This window comes from Pollicipes pollicipes, unplaced genomic scaffold (assembly GCF_011947565.3).
Source record: "Pollicipes pollicipes isolate AB1234 unplaced genomic scaffold, Ppol_2.1 Scaffold_5724;HRSCAF=6776_pilon_pilon_pilon, whole genome shotgun sequence".
NCBI lineage: Eukaryota > Metazoa > Arthropoda > Thecostraca > Pollicipedomorpha > Pollicipedidae > Pollicipes > Pollicipes pollicipes.
In genome coordinates, this window is record NW_023596746.1 from 51,809,801 (window position 1) to 51,837,033 (window position 27,233).

Here is a 27,233-nt window from a genome sequence, read left to right on the forward strand (position 1 = left end):
GTCGTCAGTACTGCCGCGCACAGCGCAAACAGCCGACAAACAGAAAGAAAGACACTGATCAAGACGCCCACAACGCTGTACCTGACATATATTACCAAGCTGTACCTGACGAGCATTTGTTCGTAAGACATCCACTTCTCGAGCCCGCGTCGCTTTCCTTCTCAGCGCACACAACACTCCCAGTCCTCGATCACACCACGCAAAAGAAGAACCCAGCCCTGACGCAGCTCCCGCGCCAACGGGACGGCGCGCGCCCCGTGCGGGCGGACCACGCTCACCTCCAGCGAGCGCTCGGCGATGCGGTCCATCGGCGAAGACGGTGCGCAGGGCGGCGCAGACGGCGGCACGCACGGCCGCGTCCCGGTGACTGGTGTGGGGCACCAGCGCCGCCACCAGGTTCGAGGCGAAGTTGAAGTCGCGGAAGCGCACCAGGCACTGGCACAGGCAGTCCAGGCAGAACACGGCCAGGCCCTGCGGACGAGACGGGTGGCACGATGGTCAGCAACGCCGGAGGACTTACGATTGCCGCTGTAGTCATCACTGCTGTCATTATGGCTTTACGATGCAATTAGCTGCTGAGGCTGCATGGTGTCGCCTGTCCTCTCGCCCTTGCAGGAAGGGTGGGCACCGCGAGGAATCCAGCCCCGTGCCTCTGATTTCCCCAGGCGCACAGCCTAACCTAACTATCGGCACCCCTCTTGTCATTACTGTATTAACACGATGCAGAAGGATGATTCGGCCTCAAGCTCTGTCCAGCGACGTACGACGGAATAAGTCCATCTGGCAATGCCACGGAACAATGCCGCCGTGGCGGCGTGACCCGCTCCGAGGTGCGGTACGCCACGGCGGCAGCCAATCAGGGGCGGCGTCACAGCCTGGTCGGGTCAGCTCTAGTTCGCGTCGAAGCAGACCATTGGCGGGTGTCGTGACCTACCTCACCGCGCCGCGGGGTCACGCCGTCACTGCACCACCGTCAGCAGCTCAGCCAATGCTTACCTTCAACGGCGCCTGGTCGGAGCTCAGTGCCTTTGTGTACTCCTCCAGCTTGATGAGGTACTTCTTGTAGCCGTTGACGAGCCCGTTCTCATACTTGTACACGGCGATCGTGTCCTTCTTCAGGCGCTCCGTCATGTCGTGCTCCTGCAGCCGGTAGGAGGGCAGCAGGTCTTTGAACACCTCCAGCAGCGAGGCAGGCCGCGTACTTCCGCACCGTCACCATCACGGCCGGGTCCGACTCGGACAGCAGATCCAGCAGGACGGTGCAGGTTGTCGTACTGAAACGGCCGACACGGATGATAACAGCGCCACACGGTAGCGGACACGGCCGGTCGCTGCAAGCGTCTCGATGCACTCGGTTTATCAAGATCTGTAATTACAGAACAACTCGGTCTATCAAGAGGATCCGACCCCGCTCCGTACGGCGTCAAGATCACACCAGCCCCGACTGACTACACCTGGCTGCCAAGACGTGTGAGCACAGCTGTCTACTGACGCAGCGTGACCGCCCGGCCTGCTCTGCCAGGTGCTCGCCGCACAGTCTGCCCAGTCGGACCCGCTGGCGAGGCACGCCCGGCCCCAGCCAAAAGCCAGTGGCCAGCCCGCGCCAGCCGACAGCCGACTCGCCTTCTCCTGGGGCGCCTCCAGGAGCGCGCGCGACAGCAGACCCGATGCGAAGCTTGGCGGCGTCGATTTTGGATCGTCGTTCGGCGAAGAGTTCAGCCACGCTCCTGACGCCGTCGGCAGGCGGGCCGGCTAGCGCCGTCGCCTCCTCCTCCTGCTCCTGCTCCTGCTCGGCGGTCTCCTCCTCTGGTGGACAAGCCACCGGCGCCGCGTCAGTCACGCGACAGAGACGAGACGCACGTGGTCAGATATTGCCAGAGGCGGGCAGGCGAAACTAGGGCCACACTGAAGCGACATGACATCGGAATGCAATATTGAATCGACGGTGGAATATGGAAATGACATGGAGAACAAAACACAGTGTAATGGGATATGGACCGTGGAGTAAATTACCTACAACAAATATAGCATTACGTACTATACCATGCTTTACACTACGGTGACATCACCTTATTGCAGTCTCCACGATGCAGGTGGCAAACTAAATGTCTGCAAACACGCTGGTATATGACAGACTACCTGACTTGTAGCAAAATGTACCGGCTCACCCTTTTGCACCAGCATTTTGCGCTTTACAACGCCCTTCTTGGTCTTGATCGGCAGCAAATCTCGGACGACGGGGAAGGCACGGGGCGTTTTCTCGTATGCCATCTCCACATCGGCGTCCGAGGAATCCTCGTCGTCAGAGTGGGCGGGCTTCCGTTTCCTCCTGGACGCGTCGCTGGGCACCGCGTCACGCTTGCGCTTCCCAGCTGCCTCGGTTCTGTCGACACCATCAGTTACGCGTCACGCCCTCCTAAAGGGAAGTGCACATCAAGGCAAAATCCAAACGTCCGATGAGGTTTACTGTGCAATCGTAAATACAATCTGATCCCTTCGGACACATCATCGCATTTGGCATCCCGGCCTGGCCCATCGCAGCACACAATTCATGGACAATCGTATTGTGGCTGGTGAGAACTGTACTGTACCATACGGCAAATGGGACATGACAACTACGGAGATGTGGTACCCACCCGAACACGTCAATTTATGCACTACTCGGGAAACGATGCCGTACACCGTGCTGCCACTCTTTTCAGGAAAATAGCGTAGCGGACTTACTCATCGGCTGCATCCTCAATGAGAGACATGCGTCCACGTTTGGCTGCCTTGATCAGGTGTTCCAAGCCTTCGGTGTCTATTCTGGCTGGGCCGTTCTCTGTGGGGTCAGGATGCACGTTTATCAATATTACCACCACATCATGACTTGTAAAAACACCTAAACGATTATGGGGCCTGCTTTAAGCCTAACCCATCCAGTCGCAAGGAGAAATCCATAACGCACTTTTGTGAGCAGGTGATAATCTAAGAACCATCAGTGTAGCCATACATGCATGCACACTGCTACGCAAATGTATTCAAACACTTTACTTTGAGCTCCGAGCATGTAATCACACCACATTATCTGACTTATGGCGCACCCTCTTCAGCATCTTATGCAGCAACCAGACATGTTATGGAAGGTGACGACATGCCCTGCGTCCGACACAGGCACTGCCGGACCGCCGTCACCACAGCGTCAGAAGCCCCACCTGCGGCCGGCTCGTCCCCACTGTCGGCGCGCGTCCGGCCCGCCGAGGGGACCGACATGCCCAGCGAGCGCCGCAGGTCCCGGATCCTCTGGTGCCGCTCATCCATGTCGTTGTCCACCGACGCCGGCGGACGGGCCTTGGGCTTCTGCGGCCCACTCTTCTGGACGGGGTTTGGCCGTCCGCCACCTGCCACCTTGTGCTTCCTGCCTTTGCCCATCGCTGAGGGCTTCTTTGACTTTGTCACAGCTTGCTTTTTCGGTTTCTTTTTCATCATGTTGTAGTTGTGTTACACTCTGGAAATAAACGTTGTCTTGTAAAAGACATGGCAAAACGCACATTATGTTGTAGTTGTGTTACACTCTGGAAATAAACGTTGTTTTGTCAAAGACATGGCAAAAGACACAACGTCTTTGGTGGCGTTACAGAGTAACAACTTCCAAATCGGCCTGAGCCTGTTTACCCTCACGGTTACACAATGTTCTGTCTCGAAACCACGCTTACCGTTCACCTGGCATTAAACAGAAATGTCAGGTCACGAAATTGTTGTGAGTACCTAATGCGCATCATTGCTAAAAACACCAAAAAAAACTATCTTAACTAACATCAGGTGCAACCAATGTGAATTCGTATTGGTCTGCACGCACACAACACACCAAACACCAAACATCCCAAGTGAAAACTGCACTCGACCATGAGATGCGTCAGGCATTACGGCGTTTCCAGTGCATCGGAACAACGCCGGCACAAAAATCTCAGGGTGATACTCGACGTAAGGTCGCGCACCAAGCAAAATACTGTGTACCTGCCGACATACAGCGCCGTCTCGCCTTGCGACGAAACCTAAGAGCACCAGGTCGCGATTACAGCACTGCGCACTGTGCAGCTCGTACGTACCGTATTGGAAAGTCACAAAAACAGCCGAGAATCAACGGTTCATAAGTCTCGTTGGCCGAGATCACCGAGACCTTGGCGAGTTACAACGTTGCTACGCTCCGTAAAACATGGTTCCTTTCTTTGAACATTTATATTTTAGCATAGCCTGTGCAAGGAAATCAATTGAGCATGTCACCTTTGGGAACCTCACAGGTAAGACTTAGGGCATTGACATATTTCACTTTTGTAAGTTTGGCAGGCAAAGGTGGACTGATGTTTAGCATCGTCAAACTAGAAATATGTGGTTGGAACAATGACTTGCTTTGGGCTTGCCAGTCTGTGAAGACCTCACAGTTTCAATGGAAAAGATAAATGACATTGATGTAGTTTACAGGTTTGGTGACTGTAACAAAAGCATGGGGAAAAACGCAAATACTTGGAGAATAGAATGACTATAGGCCACGATACACTCAGCTACGCCGTGATGTCAGTTCTATGGCCCGTATTAGGTGAATTCCAAGGCCCATGGTACACGTTCTTTTTCTAGTTGCAGCTTTCCTTCCTTGCATGGTCTGCTTCCAATTTCTCAGTCTGCATGCCACGCCTGTGACCTTAAGCCTTAAGCTTCCCTGCAATGTTAAGATAATCACATAAAAGCCATTGTGGATGGAATCCTTGTAGGTTGAGTGGGATGGAATCCCTTGCCATATGGCAATAGCGCAGGCAGGAGGAGAGGCACGGGAGACGCCCCCCCCCCCCCCTCCATAGATACAGGGGGGCCCTCGGAACCTACCGTTAATGGCTTGATTTGATGGTCCGAAGGGCCCGAAAGGCCCGCCGGAGGTCTCATTCAGGGGCCCGGCCCGCAGGGCCGGGAATTCCAAAGCCAGCCAGAGGGCCCTGCGCACTGATCAAGGGCCCACTGAGCCAATAAGTGCCTATATTTCGGTCAGACACAACCATTAACGCACGGTCGGCCCCTTGGCGGCATGGACCTAAGGGCCTATCTCTCAAGGGAAGACAAAGCCGGAGCCAGCTATTTGCATTGCCCGGGGCCCCACAGCGCGTAACAGGGGCCCTGTGTTGTCAAGGGACCCGAGTCGGTCAGACGCAGTGTTCGAGGAGGCCTGAAGAGCCTAGAGAAGAGTCTTAAGAAGAGTCTTATTCGGGGGTCCCGACATGCGGCGACGGATTCTCAAATAACGGTCAGAGGGCCCTTTGCGCCCATCGGGGACCCCCTGAGTCCATATGGGCCTTTATGTCGGCCAGGTACCACCGTACCACATAGTCGGTTCCGTGTCAATACAGGAATGAGGACCCATTTCCCATTCAGCTATAAAGCCGGGGCCAGTGATTTACACTAGTCTCGGGTCTTGTATCTGTCAGGGCCAGCCCCTAGCAGAAGGCCCTGTACTCGCAAGGGCCCCGAGCCGATAAAGGGAAGTGTTCGATGAGGCCCAAAGAGGGTCCCGGGCGACCCACCGGAACCGACGATTGAAGACTCAGGTGGAGGGAATAAATCAGTCAGAGGTCCTCTTGCACCGTTTGAGGAACCGCTGAGATAATGCGGGTGTCTAAGTCGGTCAGAGACCACGAACACCGAACAGTCGGTTCCACGTCCGTCTGGGTCCTTGAGACCCATTTCCCAAGCAGAAACGCGGTCGGGGTTCGCGATTTGCAATTTTCGGGGTCCCTGAGACAATGAGAGGCTCCTGTATGGGCTAGGGGCCACAGCGCCGAACAAGGGTCCAATGGTGGCAAACGGCCCCGAGTCAGAGTGGCGTTTGATGGGGGCCAGAAGAGGGGGCCGACGGGTTTCTCGAGACCAAAGATCAAGCGCCCGATGGGATGACTCAGGAGCCTGAAGGGCTGGCTGTAGGTCACACGAAGGACCCGTCCTTAGGGCTGTGACCTCAAATGTCGGTGAGATGATCGCTTGCGCCGATAAGGACTCGAGACAGAGCGTTCCTCTATTTCGGCCAGAGATCACGAACAACGAACAGCCGGCTCCGTGTTGGCCTGAGGTCTGGGGACCCATTTCCCAAGCAGGGATAGGGCCCGGACCGCGCTTTACGTTGGTCAGGCTCCTGTATCATTCAGGGACCCTCAGTGCTTAACAGGGCATTCTGTGTCCACAAGGGGCCTCGAAGCAGCCAGGGGAAGGTTTGCTCAACAGGGAGGGTGGCGGGAGCCCGAATGGCAGAGGGTCTTTTGCGTTGGTCAGGGCCTTTTGACAAGTAAAGGAAACATAAGGACTTATGATGAGTACTCACAATGAGGTAATAGAAGGGTCCTGTGCCAGTCAGGGCCCCCAGTACCAAACGGTGGGCCCTCCAGCCCTAATCCAGCATTGGCACGTTAAGGCCACCTGGTCTATGTGCCAATTATTTGACCACTTTTCAGTGAGCACGAATGTTGTTGCATTAATGATGGTTCATGCATCGAACCGGCATCAACTGCGCGGGTCAGGAGGCCTCCCGCGCCTCCCGCATCAGGGAGCGGACCGATGTGATATGATGTACCCCTCTAAGGGCTCCCGCATCAGGGAGCGGACCGATGTGATATGATGTATCCCTCTAAGGGCTCCCGCATCAGGGAGCGGACCGATGTGATATGATGTATCCCTCTAAGGGCCTCTGAATCTGCCAGGGGATGCCGTCTCGTGTCGCCTGAATGAAGGCTGGAGGACACACCGAGGTGGGACAGAGTGGCCCTTCAGCCTTCACTTCACTTTTTCATTTAATGGCTTAATAGTAGATAAGTGTCAAGGTAAAATTATCTAAGAAATGAAAGGGGAGCAATAGCCAACAATTACATGGACTTGTGTTCAAGGTCGGGGTGTACTTTCCTACCTAACGTTAGAAAAAATCATAGTACACTATTCGTCGTGTTTAAGGCATGACATATCGTAAATAATCTCAAAACAGGTAGAATCATGCTCCTACCTTCGAATTTCAATAACTTCGATGGCGGGCCCCCGAGCGCCGCGCGCACCGCACCGCCTGGACTCCCCAGTGCCGTTTCCGCGTTGCCGTTGCGTAAATACAATATTTCTGCGTACCAAGAACTGTACAAAATGTACGGGACCAAAGTAAACCATTCGTCATGTTTAAGGCAGGACATATCGTAAATAATCACAAAACAGGTAGATTAATGATCTTAGCTTCAATTTTTTTATAATTACGATGGCGAGCTCCCGAGCGCCTCACACACACAGCACCCGCAACACCGGCGCCATTAGTGCTCGGGTCACAACATTACTGCGAACCATAAAAATGTACCGGGACAAGGTAGCAAGAATCCATGAAATTTGATCCTCGACGCCAACGGGACCATGGGTTGCAGGGGGATTGGGTGGGGAATGTAAAGCAAAATGAGAACATGGCAGCTAAATAAAAGCTCACTATATGGCACCTATATATGGCATGGAACATGGATGCCAATGAGATGCTGGGTTGAAGGGGATATAGGGTGGGGAGGTTAGGTTAGGTTAGGTTAGGTTAGGTTAGTTAGGTTAGGTTAGGGTAGGGTAGGTCAGCTTAGCTAAGCTTAGGTTCTGGTCTATTCTCAGGTTAGGTTAGGTTAGGTTAGGTTAGGTTAGGTTAGGTTAGGTTAGGTTATGTCAGGTCAGGTCAGGTCAGGTCAGGTCAGGTCAGGTCAGGTCAGGCTAGTTTAGCTTAGCTTAGCTTAGGTTCTGGTCTATTCTCAGTTAGGTTAGGTTAGGTTAGGTTAGGTTAGGTTAGGTTAGGTTAGGTTAGGTTAGTTTAGGTTAGGTTAGGTTTGACTAGTTTGGGATATGTTCTGGACTATCCTGGCCTGCGTGTTTTATAAACGTACCTAAACTCGATAAGAAACGATTTTGGTTGCTTTATTATTGTTACCTTGGTCCCGTACATGTTTATATGGTTCTCGATAAGCAGAAATATTGTGCTTTCGTCACCAACGCAGAAAGAACGGCGCTTGGAAGTCGAGGCAGTGCGGTGCGGGGGCGTGCGGCGCTCGGGAGCTCGCTATCGTATTTATTAAAATCTCGAGGGTAGGAGCATGATTCTATCTGTTTGAAATTATTTATGATATGTTCCGCCCTTAACACGGACGAATGTTTACCATTGGTCCCGTACATTTTGTAGGGTTCTTAGTAAGGCAGAAATATTTGTATTTACGCAACTGCAACGCATAGAACCGGCGCTGGGAGTCCAGGCGGTGCGGTGCGTGGACCCGCCATCGAAAGTATAGAATTCCGAAGGTTAGGAGCATGATTCTCCCTGTTTTGAGATTATTTACGATATGTGCCGCCTTGAGCACGACGAATGGTGTGTAATGATTTTTTCTAATCTTAGGTAGGAAAGTACACCTACACCGTATTCAACATTAAGTGTTCACCCGCATTAAATTGAACTGAATTTTTAACTACTTTACATTAAAAATGCTTTGAAGGCATTCTTTTCTGAATCTTATGTAGGACATCACAATCTATTGGAACAATGACTCTCCATGCACTAAAATATCTGGTGACCATGCATCAAACTCTGAGTGCTGATTTAAGGTGTGCATACTAAATTTGCTGTTGCCACGGCTGCTGCAAGTATGCTCAGTGCATCACTTATTTTGCTCAGCATGGCTCCCCCAGCAGTGGGGAGGTGGAAGGATTGGAGATTCTCATTGGCACTCACTAACCTGCCTATTTGCCCATGGCTGGAATGTCAGCTGGTGGTAATGACCGCTCAAGGTAAGATAAAATCAGACGGTCGGATAAAGTATGTCACGCAATGTGGCACACTGCACTTTGGCCACAAAATTCTGCCGCAGCACGCATATTTCACTATAGATGGTGGAATCAGGTTTACACAAAAACACGGATTGGCGTAAACTCTGACACCAGTGATTCACCCAAATAGAAGTTGAGATCAAATTTTAAAACGGTTTAACATAACTGATATACGCCTCTTACATGAACATACTTATGGTGCACATTTGCCTGAACAAATCCTGACCCTAAACGGCCTATCCCTCTTCCGCCGCCCTTACCCTCTCAAGTTAAAAATGCGGCACATAGCCTTGATTTAGCCCACGCGTGTTTGACATTAGTGAGCCGCAACTGCAATAGAATCAAGTACTTTTTAATAAAGTGACGTCCTTTTAAATTAGGAAATATAAGATTTTCAGCACATTTTTAGATGAATGCTGGGCGTGCAGTAAGATAAGAAATGCTCTTCAGCAAGCTGGCGCAAAATAATATTATAAACCAACAGGTCTCGGAAGAGAGCCACAGAAAATTCTGCTTTGTTAGGTTCAACAAAAACATCGTTATGATATCTCAAGTAAAAGATAATATCTCCCCCCAAAGTAGAGTGATATATGGCGCTTTTGCGGATAAGCACCTGTTTCAGTACAGCCATCTCCCCTCTGACACATCACCGCATCAGAGAAGTAAAACCATCTGGTGATTCTCGCTTTATCTTCGCTGAGAGTGAATGTTGCACGCTTGTATGGGGATTCGAGCTGAAGTAACCATTTTGAAGATTATTCAGTGCAGTTCACGAGCCCTACCGTTCTTAAAAACTAGGCCCATGTAATTTCTAGGCTATACTCCCGCGAAAATGCGCAAAGTTTTTCATGCAGACTATTTTAAGGTCACTCGGGCATCCATGACGTCACAAAAGCGTCATTCAAATTATTTTACGTCATTAACCATGCGGTGATCAAGGCCAGAAAAGATATAATCGTATATTCGCTTATATCTGGCGTTTGTAAGCACGAATTCCAAATATAACGGGCGTAGATAAGTTCTGAATCAATATGGTATAAGGTGCAATGACGTCATCAAACCGCTGACGCATTGAGAAGCTTCTTTACTTAAAGGCGAAATTGTGTTATTTGAAGCCATTTTTCCACTTATAAGCATACCAATAGTTATGAATGATGTTGTTGCATCCTTTGTGATAGTGTTTTTAACACCTTTAAGTGTAGAGCATTCCAGCTTACGACCAGAGCTCACGGCCAGTGTCATTTTACGGGGACAATCATGGCACAAATTTTTGTTGACAAAATATTGCGCAGTGAACCCTTGTGGTTTTGGAATCCGACGCAAATTGGGATGGGACTGGCTGTGAATTGTCATGTGCCGGGGTCGTTCATATCTGGGGAGGCGCTGTGCTATTTGAGCTCATTTTGACCCAAGCGATAATTTTTATATTCTTAGTATATTTGCGTGATGTGCTGATCTTACCTTTCTTAGCCACCAGTGACGTGTAGTGAGCGGCAGATAAGCGTTGTCGCTGGGATTCGTATTTATTTCACAAGTTAGGTTGGAAATGTCGAACATGATAAGGTTTTTACAGCAATCAAAGAATTCATTGGTAAGCAATCCTGGTGCATGATCACTCATTGTAGAGGTTGCATGCAATACACCTTCAAGCATGTCTCATATGCCAAATGGATCATTGTGGTTAATAATGTGTTCATTGTAGGGTGTGTATACATGATTCAAAATGGAGGGTAGTAACACATCAGGCTCATACATCTCCTCAAATGTATTGTGGTCACACACCAGGCTCATACACCCTCTAAATGAAGGCTGGCTACTCAGCAGACTTAAGCACCCCCCAAACATGCTAGAAGCTGGTATAAAATTGTGACCAGGTTTTCTAGATATCTTCAGTGACTGCCAGTATGCCTCCAGTGATACCCTACCAGGCCACTACAGGGACTATGCATGGTTAATGCCAGCACAAGGCTGATATGTGAGGGCATTACTAGCATGCATGCAAATATTGTCCTCCTTTCTTAGCAAGCTGTTGCCTTTGTGAGCAGTGTTGATGCAGTTAATTACATACTTATACATTGTCTTTTTCAAGCCTCATCAACTTATAAGAGCAAGAAGTAGGAACTTGTTACAGGACTTATCTAAATGAGTGTCAATTTGTACACCACATGATATTGCTGTTATATGCCAAGGATAGGAAAATGCATACTCTGTATTAGTGAGTCAAAAAGGCAAACTTGTCAGGGATGCAGCTAGGGAAGGGGCAGGGTGGATTTTATGACAATTGAATAACTCAACAGCTATATATTCACATGGTTACATTTCCCAGTGTTTTGTGACAACCCTATGATGAAATTTTGGTTTTGAATATTGCAGTTATGCAAGTGATAGTTCAAATGCATGTAACATTTTAATCCTGGCTACTGTTGCCCCCAGTGGTCTCTCTGAGGTACAAACTAGTGTTGGTGCTGATCTGGCACATTTTGACCATATCTTTTATTCATAATTCAGTATTACACAATCAGCCTGAGTTACAGGTACCATAGCATGACTTCTCTTTATAGTACAAGTCATGCAATCTTCTGAGTCAATTTTCATCAGTCTTGACACTAAATAATGATGGTGTATTCCAACATTTGTGGACAGTGTGTATCCATGCTTGAAATGGTTATGTATTCTACAGACATTTATTGTGTTAGTCCTACCTACACTTTCTTCTTGTGCTATAGGCTGACATGATGCCTCATTTTCAACCTTATCATTTCTTAAGTTCTAATGTCATAGTACAACTAATGTTAGCACATGAATTCATAAGTCCTAGTGGTGGCAAATTGCTTATTTAAGCCTTGAACTGCCACAGTGATTTGTATTCCTCTTGCTATCCTGGCTCATGATCTTGTTCCTTAATGTCACATAAAAGTGTGTAGCATCATTACTGGTGAATTTTAAGGAGCAGTACTTGGTGGAATTTAGATGATGATGCAGTATTTTGGTTGTCATGCAGGGCCACCTGTCAACAGCTACCAGAGTGCATGCTGTCCTTGCCAATGAGGCCTGTGACCTGGACTCGGCAGCTTCAACATTGGTATATGCATACCTTTTGGGCTCAATGGACTCTGATACACTTGTGCTGCCTATTCTGAACATTGCTGAGGATGAGTACCCACTCAGAACAGAAGTGGCATTCTTCTTCCACAAGCTTGGGATCAAGAAAGATCATCTTGTCTTCAGGTAACAAGTTATATGCTTAGCAAACACAGAGTGCACAAGCTTGGGAAACTTAGGTCTTGTTTTTCTTTTGCCACAGGGTATATGACTTTGAGCACTCATTATACAGATGGTGATGAGACAAGCAGACTGAGTCTGGAATTGGTTTTGTGTATGGTCATGTTGAAATTTTAGTGTTGGTAATAGCTCATCAACATTTTTCTTTCACCAATGAACAATTTGATCAGTGATATTTTCCATCTTGGTAATGAGATGCTCAAAGGTATCCGAAGATCATTTGCTGAGTTGCCATGTGTGTTCAAGGACGTGGCTTGTCTTAACATCAACATTTTTGTCCCTAATGTGTGGGATGTGATCATGCCAGTGGTCTGTTCTGTGATGCCAGTTATCTGTGAAATGCTCATGATTTCTTGCCCTGATGTTTTGTATGAGTGCTATGGACTATGCAGACATGGATGCAGCAGCATCTGAAATCAGTGTATGGTTGCAATAAGTTTTTGTCACTCAGTCATGTGGAGATGAGCAACTATGTCATCAAAGACAGTCTTTGGCTGCAACACTCTGCCCACAACACTGGCCCTCAGCAGCTTCCCTCGCGTTCTGTACGACCATAACCACCTTATCTACCATGCTGTCTGCCATGTCCACCTGGTCGGCCGTGCGCGATGTCTGTGTCCTCCGTAGCGCTGTGTCTGGTGTCCGTCGGGGTGGCCGTGCCGTCATCGGCCGCATCCGCTGTGGCTGCCTGGTGCACCGCTTTCGCCGTGTTGTGCTCGGGATGTCTGCTGTGTCGGCGATGGTCACGCCCGCTGTGACTGCCGCCTGCGCCGCCGGCGCTGCCGTCACGCGGCGCGGCGAGAGTGACGGTGGCCGGGCCGCCGCAGGCCCGAGGTGGACCTGGCGGCGCTGCACCGGGCCGGCCGGCTGCTGGTCACGCTGGTGGACCGGCACCGGCTGGACGGCCCGGACGCGGCGCTCCAGCCCACCGTGGTCCAGGTGCTGGACCACCACGAGCCCGACCGGACCGCTCTCAGGTCAGTGGCGCACACTGTTGCTGGACTGCCACGAGCCCGACCGACCGCTCTCAGGTCAGTGGCGCACACTGTTGCTGGACCACCACGAGCCCGACCGACCGCTCTCAGGTCAGTGGCGCACACTGTTGCTGGACCACCACGAGCCCGACCGACCGCTCTCAGGTCAGTGGCGCACACTGTTGCTGGATCACCAGGGTCCATCTTAGGTCAGTGGTGCACACTGTTGCTGGATCATCAGGGCCCATCTCAGGTCATTAGGGTACACAGCTGGTGTACCCGTAGCTTGGTTATGTTAACAATCGATGCCGGGTGACGGCTCAGCTGGTGCAGTGTAGCTGGGCTATGCAAACTGTCCTAATGATGACAGGCTCAGCTAAGCCCGCCCCGCCCCCTCTGACGTCATATCCCTGACGTCGGCCGCCGCCGGCAGATGACGTCACCATCGAGCCCGTGGGCTCGTGCTGCACGCTGGTGGCCGAGCGGCTGTTCCAGCTGAACCGGGGGCTCATCGACCGGACCGTGGCTGACCTGCTGCTCGGTGAGCCGGGGTGCTGCGGCTCTGTCGGCGCCGGGACCCCGCTGATGCTTCCGCCGGTCCGGCTGATCGCACGCGTGTGTTGTGGCTGGGAGCTGACACGGGGGGCCGTCATGGGCGCGGGATAACCAAGCGGCTGTGGCACCCTGATATCCAAATAAGTGATCAGCTTGGTCCGGCTTTTGAACGTGACTTCGTCATCAGTAGTCATGCAGAAGGTGTATTGGTGCATATTCAGGCAGGCAAACTGATGTGCCTCTGCAAATATGTGCTGGGAACGCCGTGCGCTGCACAGGTGTGACAGCGCTAGACATGCATGCCATGACTCGGACGTAATGTGAGCCTGGTGTGTGGTTCATGTGAGGCTCCGGTAGGAGCGAGGTGCCTCGGAGGGGCCTCAGTAAGTGTGACAGCGCTAGACATGCATGTGATGACTCGGACGTAACGTGACCCTGGTGTGGGGTTCATGTGGGGGGGGGGGGGGGGGGGGGGGGGGGCGGTAGGAGCGAGGCGCCTTTTGCTCGCTCGCGAGCTCGCCAGCACCGTCTCCCCCGCTGGTGCCGCATGGGCAGCAGATAAGACGCTCCTCACGCACGGACGAAAGTGGTGGTGGTGGGGGGGGGGGGAGGGGGGGCGCTCTTAAAAAGTTGATTGTTCAAGAGTGTGTTGACCCACCTTGCGTTCGTAAATCGCGTTTGGACACCTGTACGTGAAAGCTTCCCTGATTTCAAAGTGAGCTGGGATGATGGGCCCCATATGATGAGGGCATGGCTCCTTTCAGTTGACCAGAAAATACATTGATGACCTGACCTTACTTTTAGTAAAAACACGTTGTGTTTTGTCGTGGTGCAAGCACTGCGTTATTATTAAAAGGAGTGTTCCACATTTGTGTGGGGTTTTGCACTGAGAAAGTCATTGAAGGTCATTCAGTGTAGTTCACCGCCCTGCCCTTTTTAGGCTTAAAGTCCTCTGGTTTCTTTCACACCTGCGAAGTTGAGCTATTTCGTGCGAACTATTTCAAGATGACCCAGGCATGCACGCCACTATCGAAACGTCATGGAAATAATGCCATTTCAGCGGTCAAATAGCGCTCAGGACCAATGGAAAAAATATGATCACCGAGCTGTCCATGTTTGGCGTTCGTTAGCACAATGCCTGGCATCAACGGGCCACAGATTGCCCTCAACCTATGTAATGCGGTCGGTGCAAATTTCGAGCGGGAATCATGTTTTGCGCAGCATAGTACAGAAAGTTTGACAGTGGTACGGATGATGACGGATCAAGGACTGGGAATCGAATTAGCGTACGAATAGTGTCAATTAAGTATGTGAATACAAGTTAACTATATGAAATCATTGGCATGCAAGAACACCACGAGAAAAAGTCAGAACACGAGCACTTACGATATTCGGTTCTGCAAACACTTCCGGCACCTCCACCGCCACATATCGGCAAGTCAAAGCACTACAAGTGAGTCAACCCGTCCGCTACAGTGGCAGTTTTGACACGGCCAGTCTGGCAGTGACATGACGTCATTAACGCGTTTAATGACATATTCAAACGATGAAGTATTGAGCAACATATAAACTAGTTAGTGAAATTCGGACATCTACAGAAGCCTTTACAACTTAAAAAACAAACCGATAGTGACAGCTTGTTTCATTATGTCCGATGCTTGCCTCAGTATCTTCAGATGTGGAACATTCCCTTTGGCCCTATTTCTGCAGTGCTCGTCGCGCTACTGTGTATGGTGGCAGTGGTAGCGATGATGTATCATAATGCAGTGTGATCGTGCAGTGTAACCAAGAGGGCGGTGCTGGGTCGGCCGGTGCGGGCGGCGCTGACCCGTCCCGTTCCGCCAGGCACGATCGTGCTCGACACGGTCAACATGTCGCCGGCGGCGCAGCGCGTCACGCCCAAGGACCGGCTGATGGCCTCCTTCCTGGAGCCGCTCTCGTCAGGTACGACCGGCGGGCAGTGGCGCCGCTCCCCTTCATAGTTTGCTGGTTACCGACCGTGTCCGTGCGACCGACCCCGCGCCTCAGCACACTGACGTACGGGAGATCCTCAGGCGACCTCCTATATATATATATATATATATATATATATATATATATATATATATGTATATATATATATATATATATGTATATATATATATATATACATATGTATCGGAAATTGGTTTGGGTTCTTGGGGAGTGAGGATACCAAATTTTATAGTGTATGGTGTAGAAAGCTATCCTCAGTGTGTGATGCTGAGCTGGATTTATATGTAGTCTGTATTTTAAGTGTCTACCACGCCCACGGCCCGGTACTGCTCCCCACAGCCCTTGTAGATGAGCGTCGGAGACTCAGAATGCTACAGAATTGGCTCGCACAAGGGAGCGGTCTTTAACGGCAGAAGCCTCTCAGTTCGATTTATCGATTTTGATATTACTTTACTAGGCTCTTAATGACTATAGAATTTATTCATTCACGGACTCTGCTCAGATTGATTTTTTAAGTTACATAGTTATCTATATTTGCAGTGAGCAGGCGTACTCAACCGATAACAAAAACACGTCCGGAAATTTACGCGCGCAGAATATATCTTCGCCGTGGTCCGCAGATAGAAGAAAACCCAAGTGTTTTTTCTGTATCATTTTCGTACGTTTCTGTCCCCCATTCAGTTCGTATTTCTTGTTCGAAACTATAACTTTCCGATGCAAACTCCCCTCAAAACGTCTCTCTGCTTGACTCATGACCAATGGAGTATCCAAGATAATGTTTGCGTTTTTTTGTCATCATGCACATAATTGTATAAAACAGCAACTAAGAGTATGCAATGAGATGTGGTTGTTAATTATCGGTTTGATGTAGTGTGTTTACACAATGCTGTGATATATATATATATATATATATATATATATATATTATATATATGTGTATATATATACACATTGTCGGCGTGCCAAGGAAAGGTCGGTCCTCGTCGGCCGGTCCGGGACGGCGACGATAAGCTTCCGTTGTAGTCCGCCTGCGACATCTCTTTCACATGTGGGTAGGTTGGGTAGTGTGTTATGTGGTGCTGCTTATTGTTGTGGGCTGGATCATTTTCATTCCACAGTGCCTACTGCTTATATTCTTTTCTGTGTGTGTACCTGGATATGAAAAATGCCTTAGGATCAAAAACATTGCCACATTGCTTCAATAATTTTTCCCTAATTTTCGAAGCTGTTTTGGGAGACATCCAGAGAGAGAGAGCGAGAGTGAGAGCGAGAGAGAGAGAGGATATATATATATATATATATATATATATATATCTAATCTATATCTATATATATATATATATATCTATCTATCTATCTATCTATCTATCTATCTATATATATATATATATATATATATATATATATATCAGTTGCATCATCAACGGTGTTGGCTTAGAATGTTGGTACTTAGCGCGACTGTCCACGTGCTTAGAAAAGGTCTTACATATTCATGATTATTTGATTTATTGCAAATTTGCAACAGGCCCACTATAATCGCTATTTGTGCTACATTACGAGCTTGGCGTCCTGGACGAGATTTGGTCGGATGCCGACCTTGGTTACCAACGTGTTATGCTCTGCTTGTGCAAGGATCGGCGTATCAGTCCCAGTTTCGCACCATTTTCTGAGCATGGGTCCGGATCGTGTGCCGTCCGCCGCTGCGCGTTCCCACCGCGTGACTGTCGGGCCGGCGGGTCGGCGCTAGCTGGTGTCTATTGACGGCCGACCGGCGCCGCTATCCCTCACTGGCAGTGTGTACATCTGCCGCCTGTCCGGGGCTGGTCAGCCGACCCTCCTCTCGGCCCGTGTAAACACAGCGCCGTCTATGCGGTCCCGGCTCGACTCGGCCCGGGCCCCCTGTGGCGGGCTCCCGACACGGCAGGCGCCGCGCTCGGCCGGTCACACAGCCGCCGCCGCCGCCGCCGCCGCCACCGCCGCCCACTCTGACGGACACGGCCCGCCGCCAGGCGAGAGCCACAACCAGCTGTTCGAGATGCTGCAGCGCGCCAAGGGCGACGTCAGCCAGCTGAGCAGCTTCGAGCTGCTGCGGAAGGACCAGAAGACGGTGGAGGGCGCTGGACTTCGGCTGGCGGTCAGCTCGGTGCCGATGCTAGTTAAGGTGAGCCGAGGGCGTGCGGCGCCGAGGGGCGGGCCGGCGGCCGCCACCTGTGCGCCAGCGCGGTCCCAAACACGGCTGGCGGCGTAGGTCGGGAACTCGCTGATGTTGTGGTGTTGCTCCCCGTGTCATGTGTGCGGGTACACTGCCGTGGCGGGTGCCACCGGTTCGATTATGTATTGGGCTAGTTCATTCGGCAAACGGCTCAATGTCGAATGCCGCACGCTGTGTTCGCGGCGGTGAAAATTTCCAGGCCTAGAACTGCTCAGGAGTCGTTCTCCGCAACGCCTAGACGCAGTGTTACGGTGTCAATAATCAGGACGATTGCCCGTATTTTGCCGTTTATGAAGGTCATGTGTCACTTGTTGTCGTCGGGCAATGACTACAAGCAAAGCAAACCTGGCTGACAGCGTTCAGCAGAGCTCAGCCGGCAGAGGCACCTCAGCGGACTCACGACGTACGACGTACCATGATAATGGCGTCGCCTTGTTGCGCCATATAAGCCGCGCGGTCATGTTCAGAGAAATCGCGGTCCGTGTCGCTGCAGCGGACGGGCCGACCGAACCCGCCGGTATGGTGCATGCCGGACGGCACTGCAATATATCGTGTCATGCGTCGCACAGGAACGCCTTCCCGATGTGATTCTGTTTCCGATGTGATCTCCGTGAGCTGTGGTCGGATCGGGGACAGCAAACCACCGCCTGTGTCATGGATTATTTGCTTTTCTTTTTTCGCCCGTGTGTTATGACTATGTTCATTTCTCTTGCTTTGGCCGGCCGTGCGGCATTTTATCTTTCTGTCTCTTGTGTTTGCCCAGCCGTCGTATCCTCTTTTGTCCATCGTTTCTGCGCTTCCTCCATGCTGTTTCCTCTAATCACTCCCCTGTCGCGCCTTGCAATGGTGCACCAAGTCTGGCCTAGGTGCGTCAGCCGGTTCGCGCCGCCGCCGGCAGGATTACGTGCGCGCGCCAGACGCCGTCTCGGCCTGTAACCAGCTGTGTCAGGCGGCGGGCCGCGACCTGCTCGTGCTGATGGGCAGCCGGGCCGGCGGCGCCGAGTTCTGCCGCGACCTGGCCGTCTTCGCCGTCCGCAACGATCTCCGAGACCAGGTATGAACGGCGAGCCCGTACTATCCTTGGTACTTTGGAGCGCCGACACTAACGTCCCCTCCGAAACAGTTGAGAACTAGGCGTGCAGGTGCCCTGGCGCTGGCCTGTGGCCTTCCTCTCCGCGTGTGGGCGTCAGCTGGCTGCTGGCCGGGCCAGCCCCGCTGTGCGTACGGGCCGTCGTCGCGCCGCGGTGAGAAGCGAGGGCCGTGCCTGATCAGCACCCGGCCGTGCGGTCTGCGGCAGGTCTGCGCCCTGCTGGAGGACTCGGTGTCGCCGTGCCTGGGGCTGTCGCGCGTCGCCTCGCCCCACCCGCGGCTCGTGCTCTTCACGCAGGACAACGTGGCCGCCTCGCGCAAGGCAGTGCTGCCTCTGCTCAGGGGTCACGTGGCCGGCTCAGGTCGGTAAGGTCGCCCCCTCCCCCAGCGGTGGGGCACGGGGCGTGTTTGGTGCCACGCGACCGTTGTGACGACCCCCGTGCTCCCGTGTTCGTTGTCTGCACTGTCTGGCCGGCCATTTGCTACCCATTGTAATAAAGTCCTCATGGGCTTTCAGCGCTGCGTATTCTGACGTTTGGCTCCATAGGAATCGGTTGTGTTGTGTTCCTTGCATGCGGAAATATAGTTAATGCTGGTTGCATGATGTTTTGTTGGCGGAATGATCGGCCTGTTTTTCCGACGCAGGTGTTGCCACATATTACCATTTTAGCACCTGCCTTATTGGTCTAGTCTTCTCTGTTGGGGTTTGCACGGCCAGGCAACTGGGTGTTATTTGTGCTGTGATGCTTCGAAAAGAACGCGGTGTTCACTGGCGCACGCAGGTGCTGCCCCTGTGGCTTATTGCACTGAGCGTGGGACACTGAACGCTGAACTGGAATGGACTGAGCTGAACTGAACTGAACTGAACTGAACTGAACTGAACTGAACTGAACTGAACAGAACAGAGCTGAGCTGAGCTGAGCTGAGCTGAGCTGAGCTGAGCTGAGCTGAGCTGAGCTGAGCTGAGCTGAGCTGAGCTGAGCTGAGCTGAGCTGAGCTGAGCTGAACCAATAGAGCCAAGATGGAACAGACGCGGCCGTGCCGCTCTCGGACACGCCCAGTTTCCAGTGCCGGTCCCCACTCCGACCCCCCCCCCCCCTCCCGAAAACCAAGCCTGCCACCCTGGTTACGGCCAACTCTTGCATAAACACCAGTCCCTGGTTCCTGGATTACATAGATTGTTCTGCAAACATTGGGCTCTTATTCCTTTCTTGTTTGCAAACAAGCAAATTATGACTTCCTGGTTCCCATAGGTTCTTCCACAAGCTCTTGACTTGGTTCCTGCGCATCAGAGGCCTCTCACAAAACACCGGATCCTGGCTCACTCTGGCTGGTTCACGAACACCAGACCCTGGCTCCTGGTTCCCACTAGTTCCTTTCCACGAAGATCAGAGCCTGGCTCCTGATTCCCACTAGTTGCTTCACCAAGATCAGAACCTTGTTCCTGGTTGCCACTAGTTCCCTCACCGAGATCAGAGTCTTGCTCCTGGTTGCCACTAGCTCCTTTTCACCAACATCAGAGCTTGGCTCCCGGTTCTCACTAGTTCCTTCACCAAGATCAGAGCCTGGCTCCTGGTTCTATTGGTTGCTCACATCAGGTCCCAGCTCTCGGTTCCAATCACTTACAAAACCGGCCAAGTAGGCACGAGGTGCCGCGGCTGGGCTCTGATTGGTTCATTCGTAAACGCCAGCTCAGACTGGCGTTGGACCATTACTTTTCACTCAAGGTATGCTGTCTAAAAGTTATAACCTCATGGATTTGTTCACGTAATTTTGGCTTGTGTAAAAAGAATACCTTAAGCAGGCCGTGTGGCTACACAATAATATAGTCCCTGCAATAAACAATATAGTCCCTGCAATAAGTCCTGGTACGGTTGTGGTTCTCGCTGGTTCCCTTAGCGGTTTACTGGATTGTGGTATTGGCTGGGTCCTCGTTCTAGTGTTAGGGTAGATCTCAATTCTCGCTGTATCTCGGGGCAAATTGTAGGCTCTATATTGGTTTTTGCCCTCCCGATCGTGTCAAAAACAACGTATGTCACATCCTCACTAATTGTGGTACACTTTCTGTGTTTGAATGGGTTTTACAAGCTACATTTGATTTAGGAGCTGGGTGTGTTACCAATATTGTTACAATCCATTCCGAAAAGTATTTTCACACGCTTCAGAACGGCCTTGTAGAAACCCAGATTAGTGTTGCGAACGTGGGTGGTCGTCATAGCCACTACATGAAAAGGGGCATCCGCAAAATGAAACCACATGGGAAAAATGCTTCGTTTGATTTGATGCATAGCTTTCCTTTACACATAGTTTTGAGTAAGCCGTTGTTTCAACATTCGTACCAGCAATACAGGCCGATATCGAATGTGCATTGGGTGCCCTTCCTATCAGTTATCTGGACGGGTCACGGGCTAGTAATACGTGTGTGCGTGTTGCAGGTTTGTGGCGTTCCCAGTAAGCCGTATGTGCGTAGCGCGTGTCCGTGGCGTCCCCAGTAAGCCGTGTGTGCGTTGTGCGGGTCTGCGGCGTTGCCAGTAAGCCGTGTGTGCGTTGTGCTGGTCTGCGGCGTTGCCAGTAAGCCGTGTGTGCGTAGTGCGGGTCTGCGGCGTTCCCATGCGGCCGCACGTCTGCCAGGCGGGATGAGCCCTACAGAGCCTGCGGCGGGTCGGCCGTGTGACATGCCATTGATCCACGTCTGTCAGACGGACACCCAATGCGCCGCTGTCGACGCATCTCGCCTCCCGACGCCGGCCGGTATCGGCAGCAGCCGCGGCCGCGCCCGGCGCTCGTCACGTGCACTGCAGAGTGCGCCGCCGCGGCAGACGCGCCGGTCGCGTGCCCCGCTTTACACAAATGGCGGCGCCTGCCGCAGCAGGCGGCGGGCCGGGCCGCCGGTGGTGATCGGCGCCGATCTGGGCTGTGACCGCCGCCGGCCGAGAGTGACGAGCGTGCGCGCACCGCCGGGGCGCGAGTGTCGCCAGCACGGCGGAGCTGCGCCGGCGGCCGGCGCTCTCGCTCGTGCCCGTGAGGGAGAGAGCCGGCGCGGCGCCGGGCCGGCTGCCGTGTCCTTGGCACGTCACCGCTCCTGCGGATGACGAGCGCCCTGGCGGCAGGATCTCTGGCTGTGCGCCAGCGTCCGGCAGTCCGCCGGCAGCCACGCGACTGCTGCAGCGATGCGGCGCGGCACGGGACGAGGCAGCGCACAAATTTACTCATCGGCGTGCGCCTGGGAGTGGGCTTGCTTGTTTGGCAGGGGCACAAGCTGATCGGGCAGGGCCCGGCGCTGGAGTCGTCCGGTACCCGGGGTCTCCACACGGGCCGTTCGATCCCATTTGCGTGCGCAATCGTTTTGGATGGCTATACCCGCGCAGACGCCTGGCGACGAGATGATCCGTTGACCGCGCGCCGGGAAAGTTTGGCTTGCAACAGTTCCGCGCCTCCCGTCGTCACCTGGTGTGTTTATGTGGTCACTGTACCGCATGCCCCCCAGTTGCATCAGTTCCCTGGCCCCTACAGTGTGTCCGCTCGGAGGCTGAGGGTGACACGGCACGCTGTCCTGCCGCACGCGGCTAGCACGACTTGTCCGGACTGCTGCCGGTGGTCCGTGACCCTGTGCTGCCTCAGGCGGCTCTGCTGACCTATCGCCGGCCGCTGGTGGTGGTCCGTGACCCTGTGCTGACTCGGGCGATTTTGCTGACCTGTCGCCGGCTACTGACGGTGGTCCGTGACCCTGTGCTGCGTCAGGCCGTTCTGTTGACCTATCGCAGGCTATTGACGGTGGTCCGTGACCCTGTGCTGCCTCAGGCGGTTCCGGTGACCTGTCGCCGGTGGGTCGGCCGGCTGGCCGAGCGCCGCCGCCGCCGCCCGTCACCTATAGCGGACTGCGCTCAGAGCTGCCGGCCGACGTCCGGCCGCCGAACGGGATCGACCTCAGCCTCTGCGCCCAGGCTGTCACTCTGCTGGAGCCCACCAGCACGGTAGGAGTGCCGGGCGGTCTGCCGGTGTCCGCGTCACCCTCCGCTCAGAGGTGTGGTCTGCCGGTGTCCGCGTCACCCTCCGCTCAGAGGTGTGGTCTGCCAGTGTCCGCGTCACCCTCCGCTTAGAGGTGTGGTCTGCCGGTGTCCGCGTCACCTTCCGCTCTGGGGTGTGGTCTGCCAGTGTCCGCGTCACCCTCCGCTCTGAGGTGTGGTCTGCCAGTGTCCGCGTCACCCTCCGCATAGAGGTGTGGTCTGCCGGTGTCCGCGTCACCCTCCGCTCAGAGGTGTGGTCTGCCGGTGTCCGCGTCACCCTCCGCTCAGAGGTGTGGTCGGGCCGACCAGGATGGTGTGAACCCTCACAACAGGCCGGTGTCAGCGTTAGCCCGCTCATCATTTTTGGTGGGGCAAGCTAGTACGATAAGAATGCCGCCTGCTCCTCCGGCGTCTACATTACTCCGCTGTATGACATGGCAGGGCGGACCAGCATGGCAGGGTCCCCTGTAATGGACCAGTGTCCACATGATCCCGCGTACCGACTCAAGGAGGATGTGCCCATTGATCCTCCATCGGTCTGGCCGCGTTGGACTGGCTACCGGGCTCGTGCCCCAAGTCCATGACGTGACCGCGCCTCTGGAACCCCACTTGACCACCAGCGTCTGGTCGCGCCGTCCGGAGCGCCGCAGCCCGTGTGCGCCGATCGGGGCGGGAGGAGCACTCGGCCTGCGGCTGGCTGCGCCGTCCGGAGCGCCGCAGCCCGTGTGCGCCGATCGGGGCGGGAGGTGCACTCGGCCTGCGGCTGGCTGCGCCGTCCGGAGCGCCGCAGCCCGTGTGCGCCGATCCGGGCGGGAGGAACACTCGGCCTGCGGCTGGCTGCGCGGCCTACCTCGACCGGGGCGCTTCGGGCGGGCCGACGCGCGCGTGCTCCGTCCCTCGCTTGGACACGCGCTTCCCCTCCCCCCTCCCCCCCCCCCTGCACGCCCCGCACGTGGTGGCGGCTTCAGGACACTGGTACTGAAGTGGCGCAAAGAGCGCTTGTAGGTTCGCGCGGAACACCGACTGACGTCATGCCTGCGGACAGGAATCAATAGCCCAACAGCGCTGGAATGGGACGAGATGCTGGTGGTTTGGTCGGGTGTGGTCTCGCCCTCCATTCGCATTGGTGCGGGCGCTCTCCTGTTTTTGTTGACGTGGTCGCCATTAAGGTGAATACTCAACTTTTAAAGATGCTGAAGCGAGCATCGAACATGATGAAATAAGCTCACTTGTACCTATCGGTATATTTTCAAATGGAAACGACTGCTCTACACAGAACAGCTTCTCGGTTTAGTTATCGTGCTCGTCAATACGTCACGGCTAGATTACGTCATCGTGCCTTGCACAGCATTGATTGAGAGAGCTAATGGTGGACCGTTATATCTGGAAATCGTGTTTACGAGTGCCATATCTGAACGACTCGACAATTATATTTTCTTGTCCTCGATTGCGGCAGAGCTAATGGAGGAACAGGATTTTAATGACATGATTTTCGTGCCATGGATGCCTGGATGACCTTGAAATAGTCTCCGTAATAGTTACACCCCCGCAGGCGTGTAGCTCAGAAGCTAGGCAGGGCGGACCAGCATGACAGGGCCCCCTGTAATGGACCAGTGTCCACATGATTAGGTTTTGAAAGCTCCGAAATAGTCTACGCCGTGGCGGGCGAGCTGCTCAGAAGCTAGAGGGACTTAGGTCTAAAAAGGCATGATTGTACTACACTGAATGACCTTAAAGATGATTGGTTTTGTTCAAAACACCATACACCCTCTTTAAAGGGGGTGATTGGCATTTTTGGGGGATTTTCAATTGAGACAGCTATTTTGAAAATAATTCAGTTTCTGTTCTCCTGTTTCTGAAGTTGTACGGACTATCTCAGTTACTGAGGCATGTATGACGCCATAGAAAGGTCTCACGCATGCTGCCACCTCATCGGCCACGCAGTTCTCAAGGTCAAGACAAAGAAAGTCGTTGAAGCATTCCTTTCCGCGCGTACATCAGCACAATTTCTGGCATCAAAGGACCACGGTTGGCTCTCAACCAACGTAATGCGTGTTTTGCAAGTTTCGAACATGAATCGAGTTTTGTTCGACGTAATGCGGGAATTTGGGCTGTGGTACGAATTTTGTCGCAACTAAGGCTGGGAGTCGAACAACTTAGGATAGAGCATGTGAGTTCAAGTAGATAAGATGAAATCAGCGACAAATATGTAAGAACGCCACGGAAAGAAGAACCCCACGAGAAAATAACAGCGCATGGTAATTATCGGGTTCAGGAAACACTGCCACCTTTCGGCAAGTCCAAGTACTACAAGTGAGTCTTCCTGTCCGCCACAGTGGCAAGTTCGACGCGGCCACTCGGGCAGCCACCCTGATGTCATAAAGACCTTCCATGACGTTTTCAAACTGTGGTGCACTGAGGAAACTTCCACTTTGTAGTGATTTGCTTTGTATAGAGCAGTTTGTGTCACTTAAACCAACAGTGGCAAGTGAGCATATTTCATCATATGTGACAGTTGTTCAATATTAGACAAGCTGGATCTACAAGGAACACTGGAGACGAGACCGGGACTTAGAGGAAACCAGTTTCAATTAGCCAAAGGCAGGGGTAGAACTATGAAGATGCAGGTGTCATGTAGTCAAAGAGTAGTTATTCATTGGAATGGACTGCCAAACGAAGTTGTAGTAATTCCCTCCTTAGCAACATTTAAAAACCGTTTGGGCAAGTTCTTTAAGTCTAAGGATCTCGTATATAGCTAAATTCGGGCAGGTGAGGTTCAGATTAGTTCAAGAATGGTTGGGGAACCTAGGGTAGGCCAGCCTCGATGGGCCGTTATGACCCTTTGTTTGCCTGATGTCTATATGTCTATATGTCTATATTTCTTAAAATGTTGGCATTCCTTTTAAGGTCATAGCGTACCATGAGGCCGTGAGAGGTAAACTTCGAAATGCATGTATATGCAGAACAGTCATGTTTTCATGGGCATTTGGCCATTTTACGTCTATGCTATCATTCCTCATGAGGTGTTAGCTTTCCCGGAATTGCACGTCTGTCGCCTAGTCATTCGCTTTGTCCCTCCCTATTTGTGTCCAAAAATATGGTCATCAGCCTCATGTACATGGTATTTACAGCAGGTCGCAGGCATGGCGGCTTTTGTGGTACTGACAGCTTTCTGTTCCAGTTAACGTTCCCAAACAAGACACATCTTGCTCTGAAGCGAGTTTCTCCTCACCTTTTTGCGGGGTTCTTTTCACCTGGGCCATGCTCAACCAGTGGTGACTGATGACACATCTTGAACGAAATCTAGACCAATCAGCGACTGCGCTCGGCCGCGGCTTAAACCAGATATGGCAGCCTGGCCGCATACCGACTGTGGGGTTTAGGAATGCCGAACGTCTCCATACGAAACTAGTTGTGGTTGAAGCGCTTTAAACGTATGTTCTCATTCACTGCCCTAAATATGTATCAAATGAAGGGATATTTAAAAGAAAACTGTTCACAATAGTTTCAACGTACGTCTTGTCAACAAACGAGCATTGGCCATTTCTAGATAATTGTTGGTCGCCACCATAACTTACCTGGCAGCACACAAAATCCTATGCTAACGGTGTTATTGCTTGATTTGGCTCCAGAGCTATTATTGTGCTTGTCTAGCATGATTCCTCTAAGGGGTGAGGCCTCTCCGCTGTTGGTAAGTGGTGTCCAGGGGCCGTGTTTCTGCAGCCCTCGTGCGACAGCGCACGGTGCGGATCCAGCCGCTATCTTTCCTACGATTACTGCCCACACCCTTCCTCCCTCCCCGTCCCTTCCTCCTCCCCTGCCGTTGTGCCCGCCACACCTCTCGGGTCCACCGTCTCTCCCTCTCTCGCAGTTCTCCCCTTCCCCTCCCCTCACCTCCCACTGTGCCCTGGTCTCCGTCGTCTGACAGAGCCTTTTGGCGTTCTTATAGGGCGGCAGCTCACAAAGTTCGGCCTACAACTCTGTGCCGTACACACCGCAGAACAGCGTGGCCGACTCGGACTCGATCGCTGACGTCTCGCTGCCGTCGTTCAACTCGCGCGAGCTGCTACAGCGGATCGAGCTGCGACGGGGTCCGCTGGGTGGCTTCGAGGGCGCCGACGACATCGGCGCCTACCCCTTTACGCCCAAGAACAGCTTCGTAGAGAGCAACCTCGAGACGGCTTACCGCCAGATGAACATTGCCGAGCTTGACTCGGACATGATCCTGCAGAAGGTGCACGAGAAGAAGCGCAAGAGCAACCTGTTCGACGACATCACCGAGGAGGAGGGTAGCGGGCCCGGCGG

The 27,233-nt window shown here is 52.7% G+C and overlaps 2 protein-coding genes across 2 annotated transcripts in view; one reads left to right on the forward strand and one right to left on the reverse strand.

Annotated features, from left to right (window-relative positions):
- Positions 1–9,011, reverse strand: part of Noc3 (Nucleolar complex protein 3) — a 15,762-nt gene extending 6,751 nt beyond the window's left edge. Inside the window, 9 exon segments of the mRNA XM_037226625.1 lie at positions 279–305; positions 307–471; positions 997–1,191; positions 1,193–1,274; positions 1,536–1,806; positions 2,169–2,383; positions 2,725–2,821; positions 3,195–3,487; positions 8,745–9,011. Coding sequence (XP_037082520.1) covers positions 279–305; positions 307–471; positions 997–1,191; positions 1,193–1,274; positions 1,536–1,806; positions 2,169–2,383; positions 2,725–2,821; positions 3,195–3,468 — 1,326 coding nt within the window. The 5' untranslated portion in view covers positions 3,469–3,487; positions 8,745–9,011.
- A 3,301-nt stretch (positions 9,012–12,312) lies between these two features.
- The window catches only part of pn (exopolyphosphatase prune), a 38,334-nt gene continuing 23,413 nt past the window's right edge, over positions 12,313–27,233 (forward strand). Inside the window, exons 1-7 of the mRNA XM_037226626.1 lie at positions 12,313–12,322; positions 13,149–13,202; positions 13,525–13,632; positions 15,492–15,590; positions 17,630–17,781; positions 18,731–18,886; positions 19,130–19,283. Of these exons, the coding sequence (XP_037082521.1) occupies positions 12,313–12,322; positions 13,149–13,202; positions 13,525–13,632; positions 15,492–15,590; positions 17,630–17,781; positions 18,731–18,886; positions 19,130–19,283 (733 nt within the window). The remainder of the gene's footprint in view (positions 12,323–13,148; positions 13,203–13,524; positions 13,633–15,491; positions 15,591–17,629; positions 17,782–18,730; positions 18,887–19,129; positions 19,284–27,233) is intronic.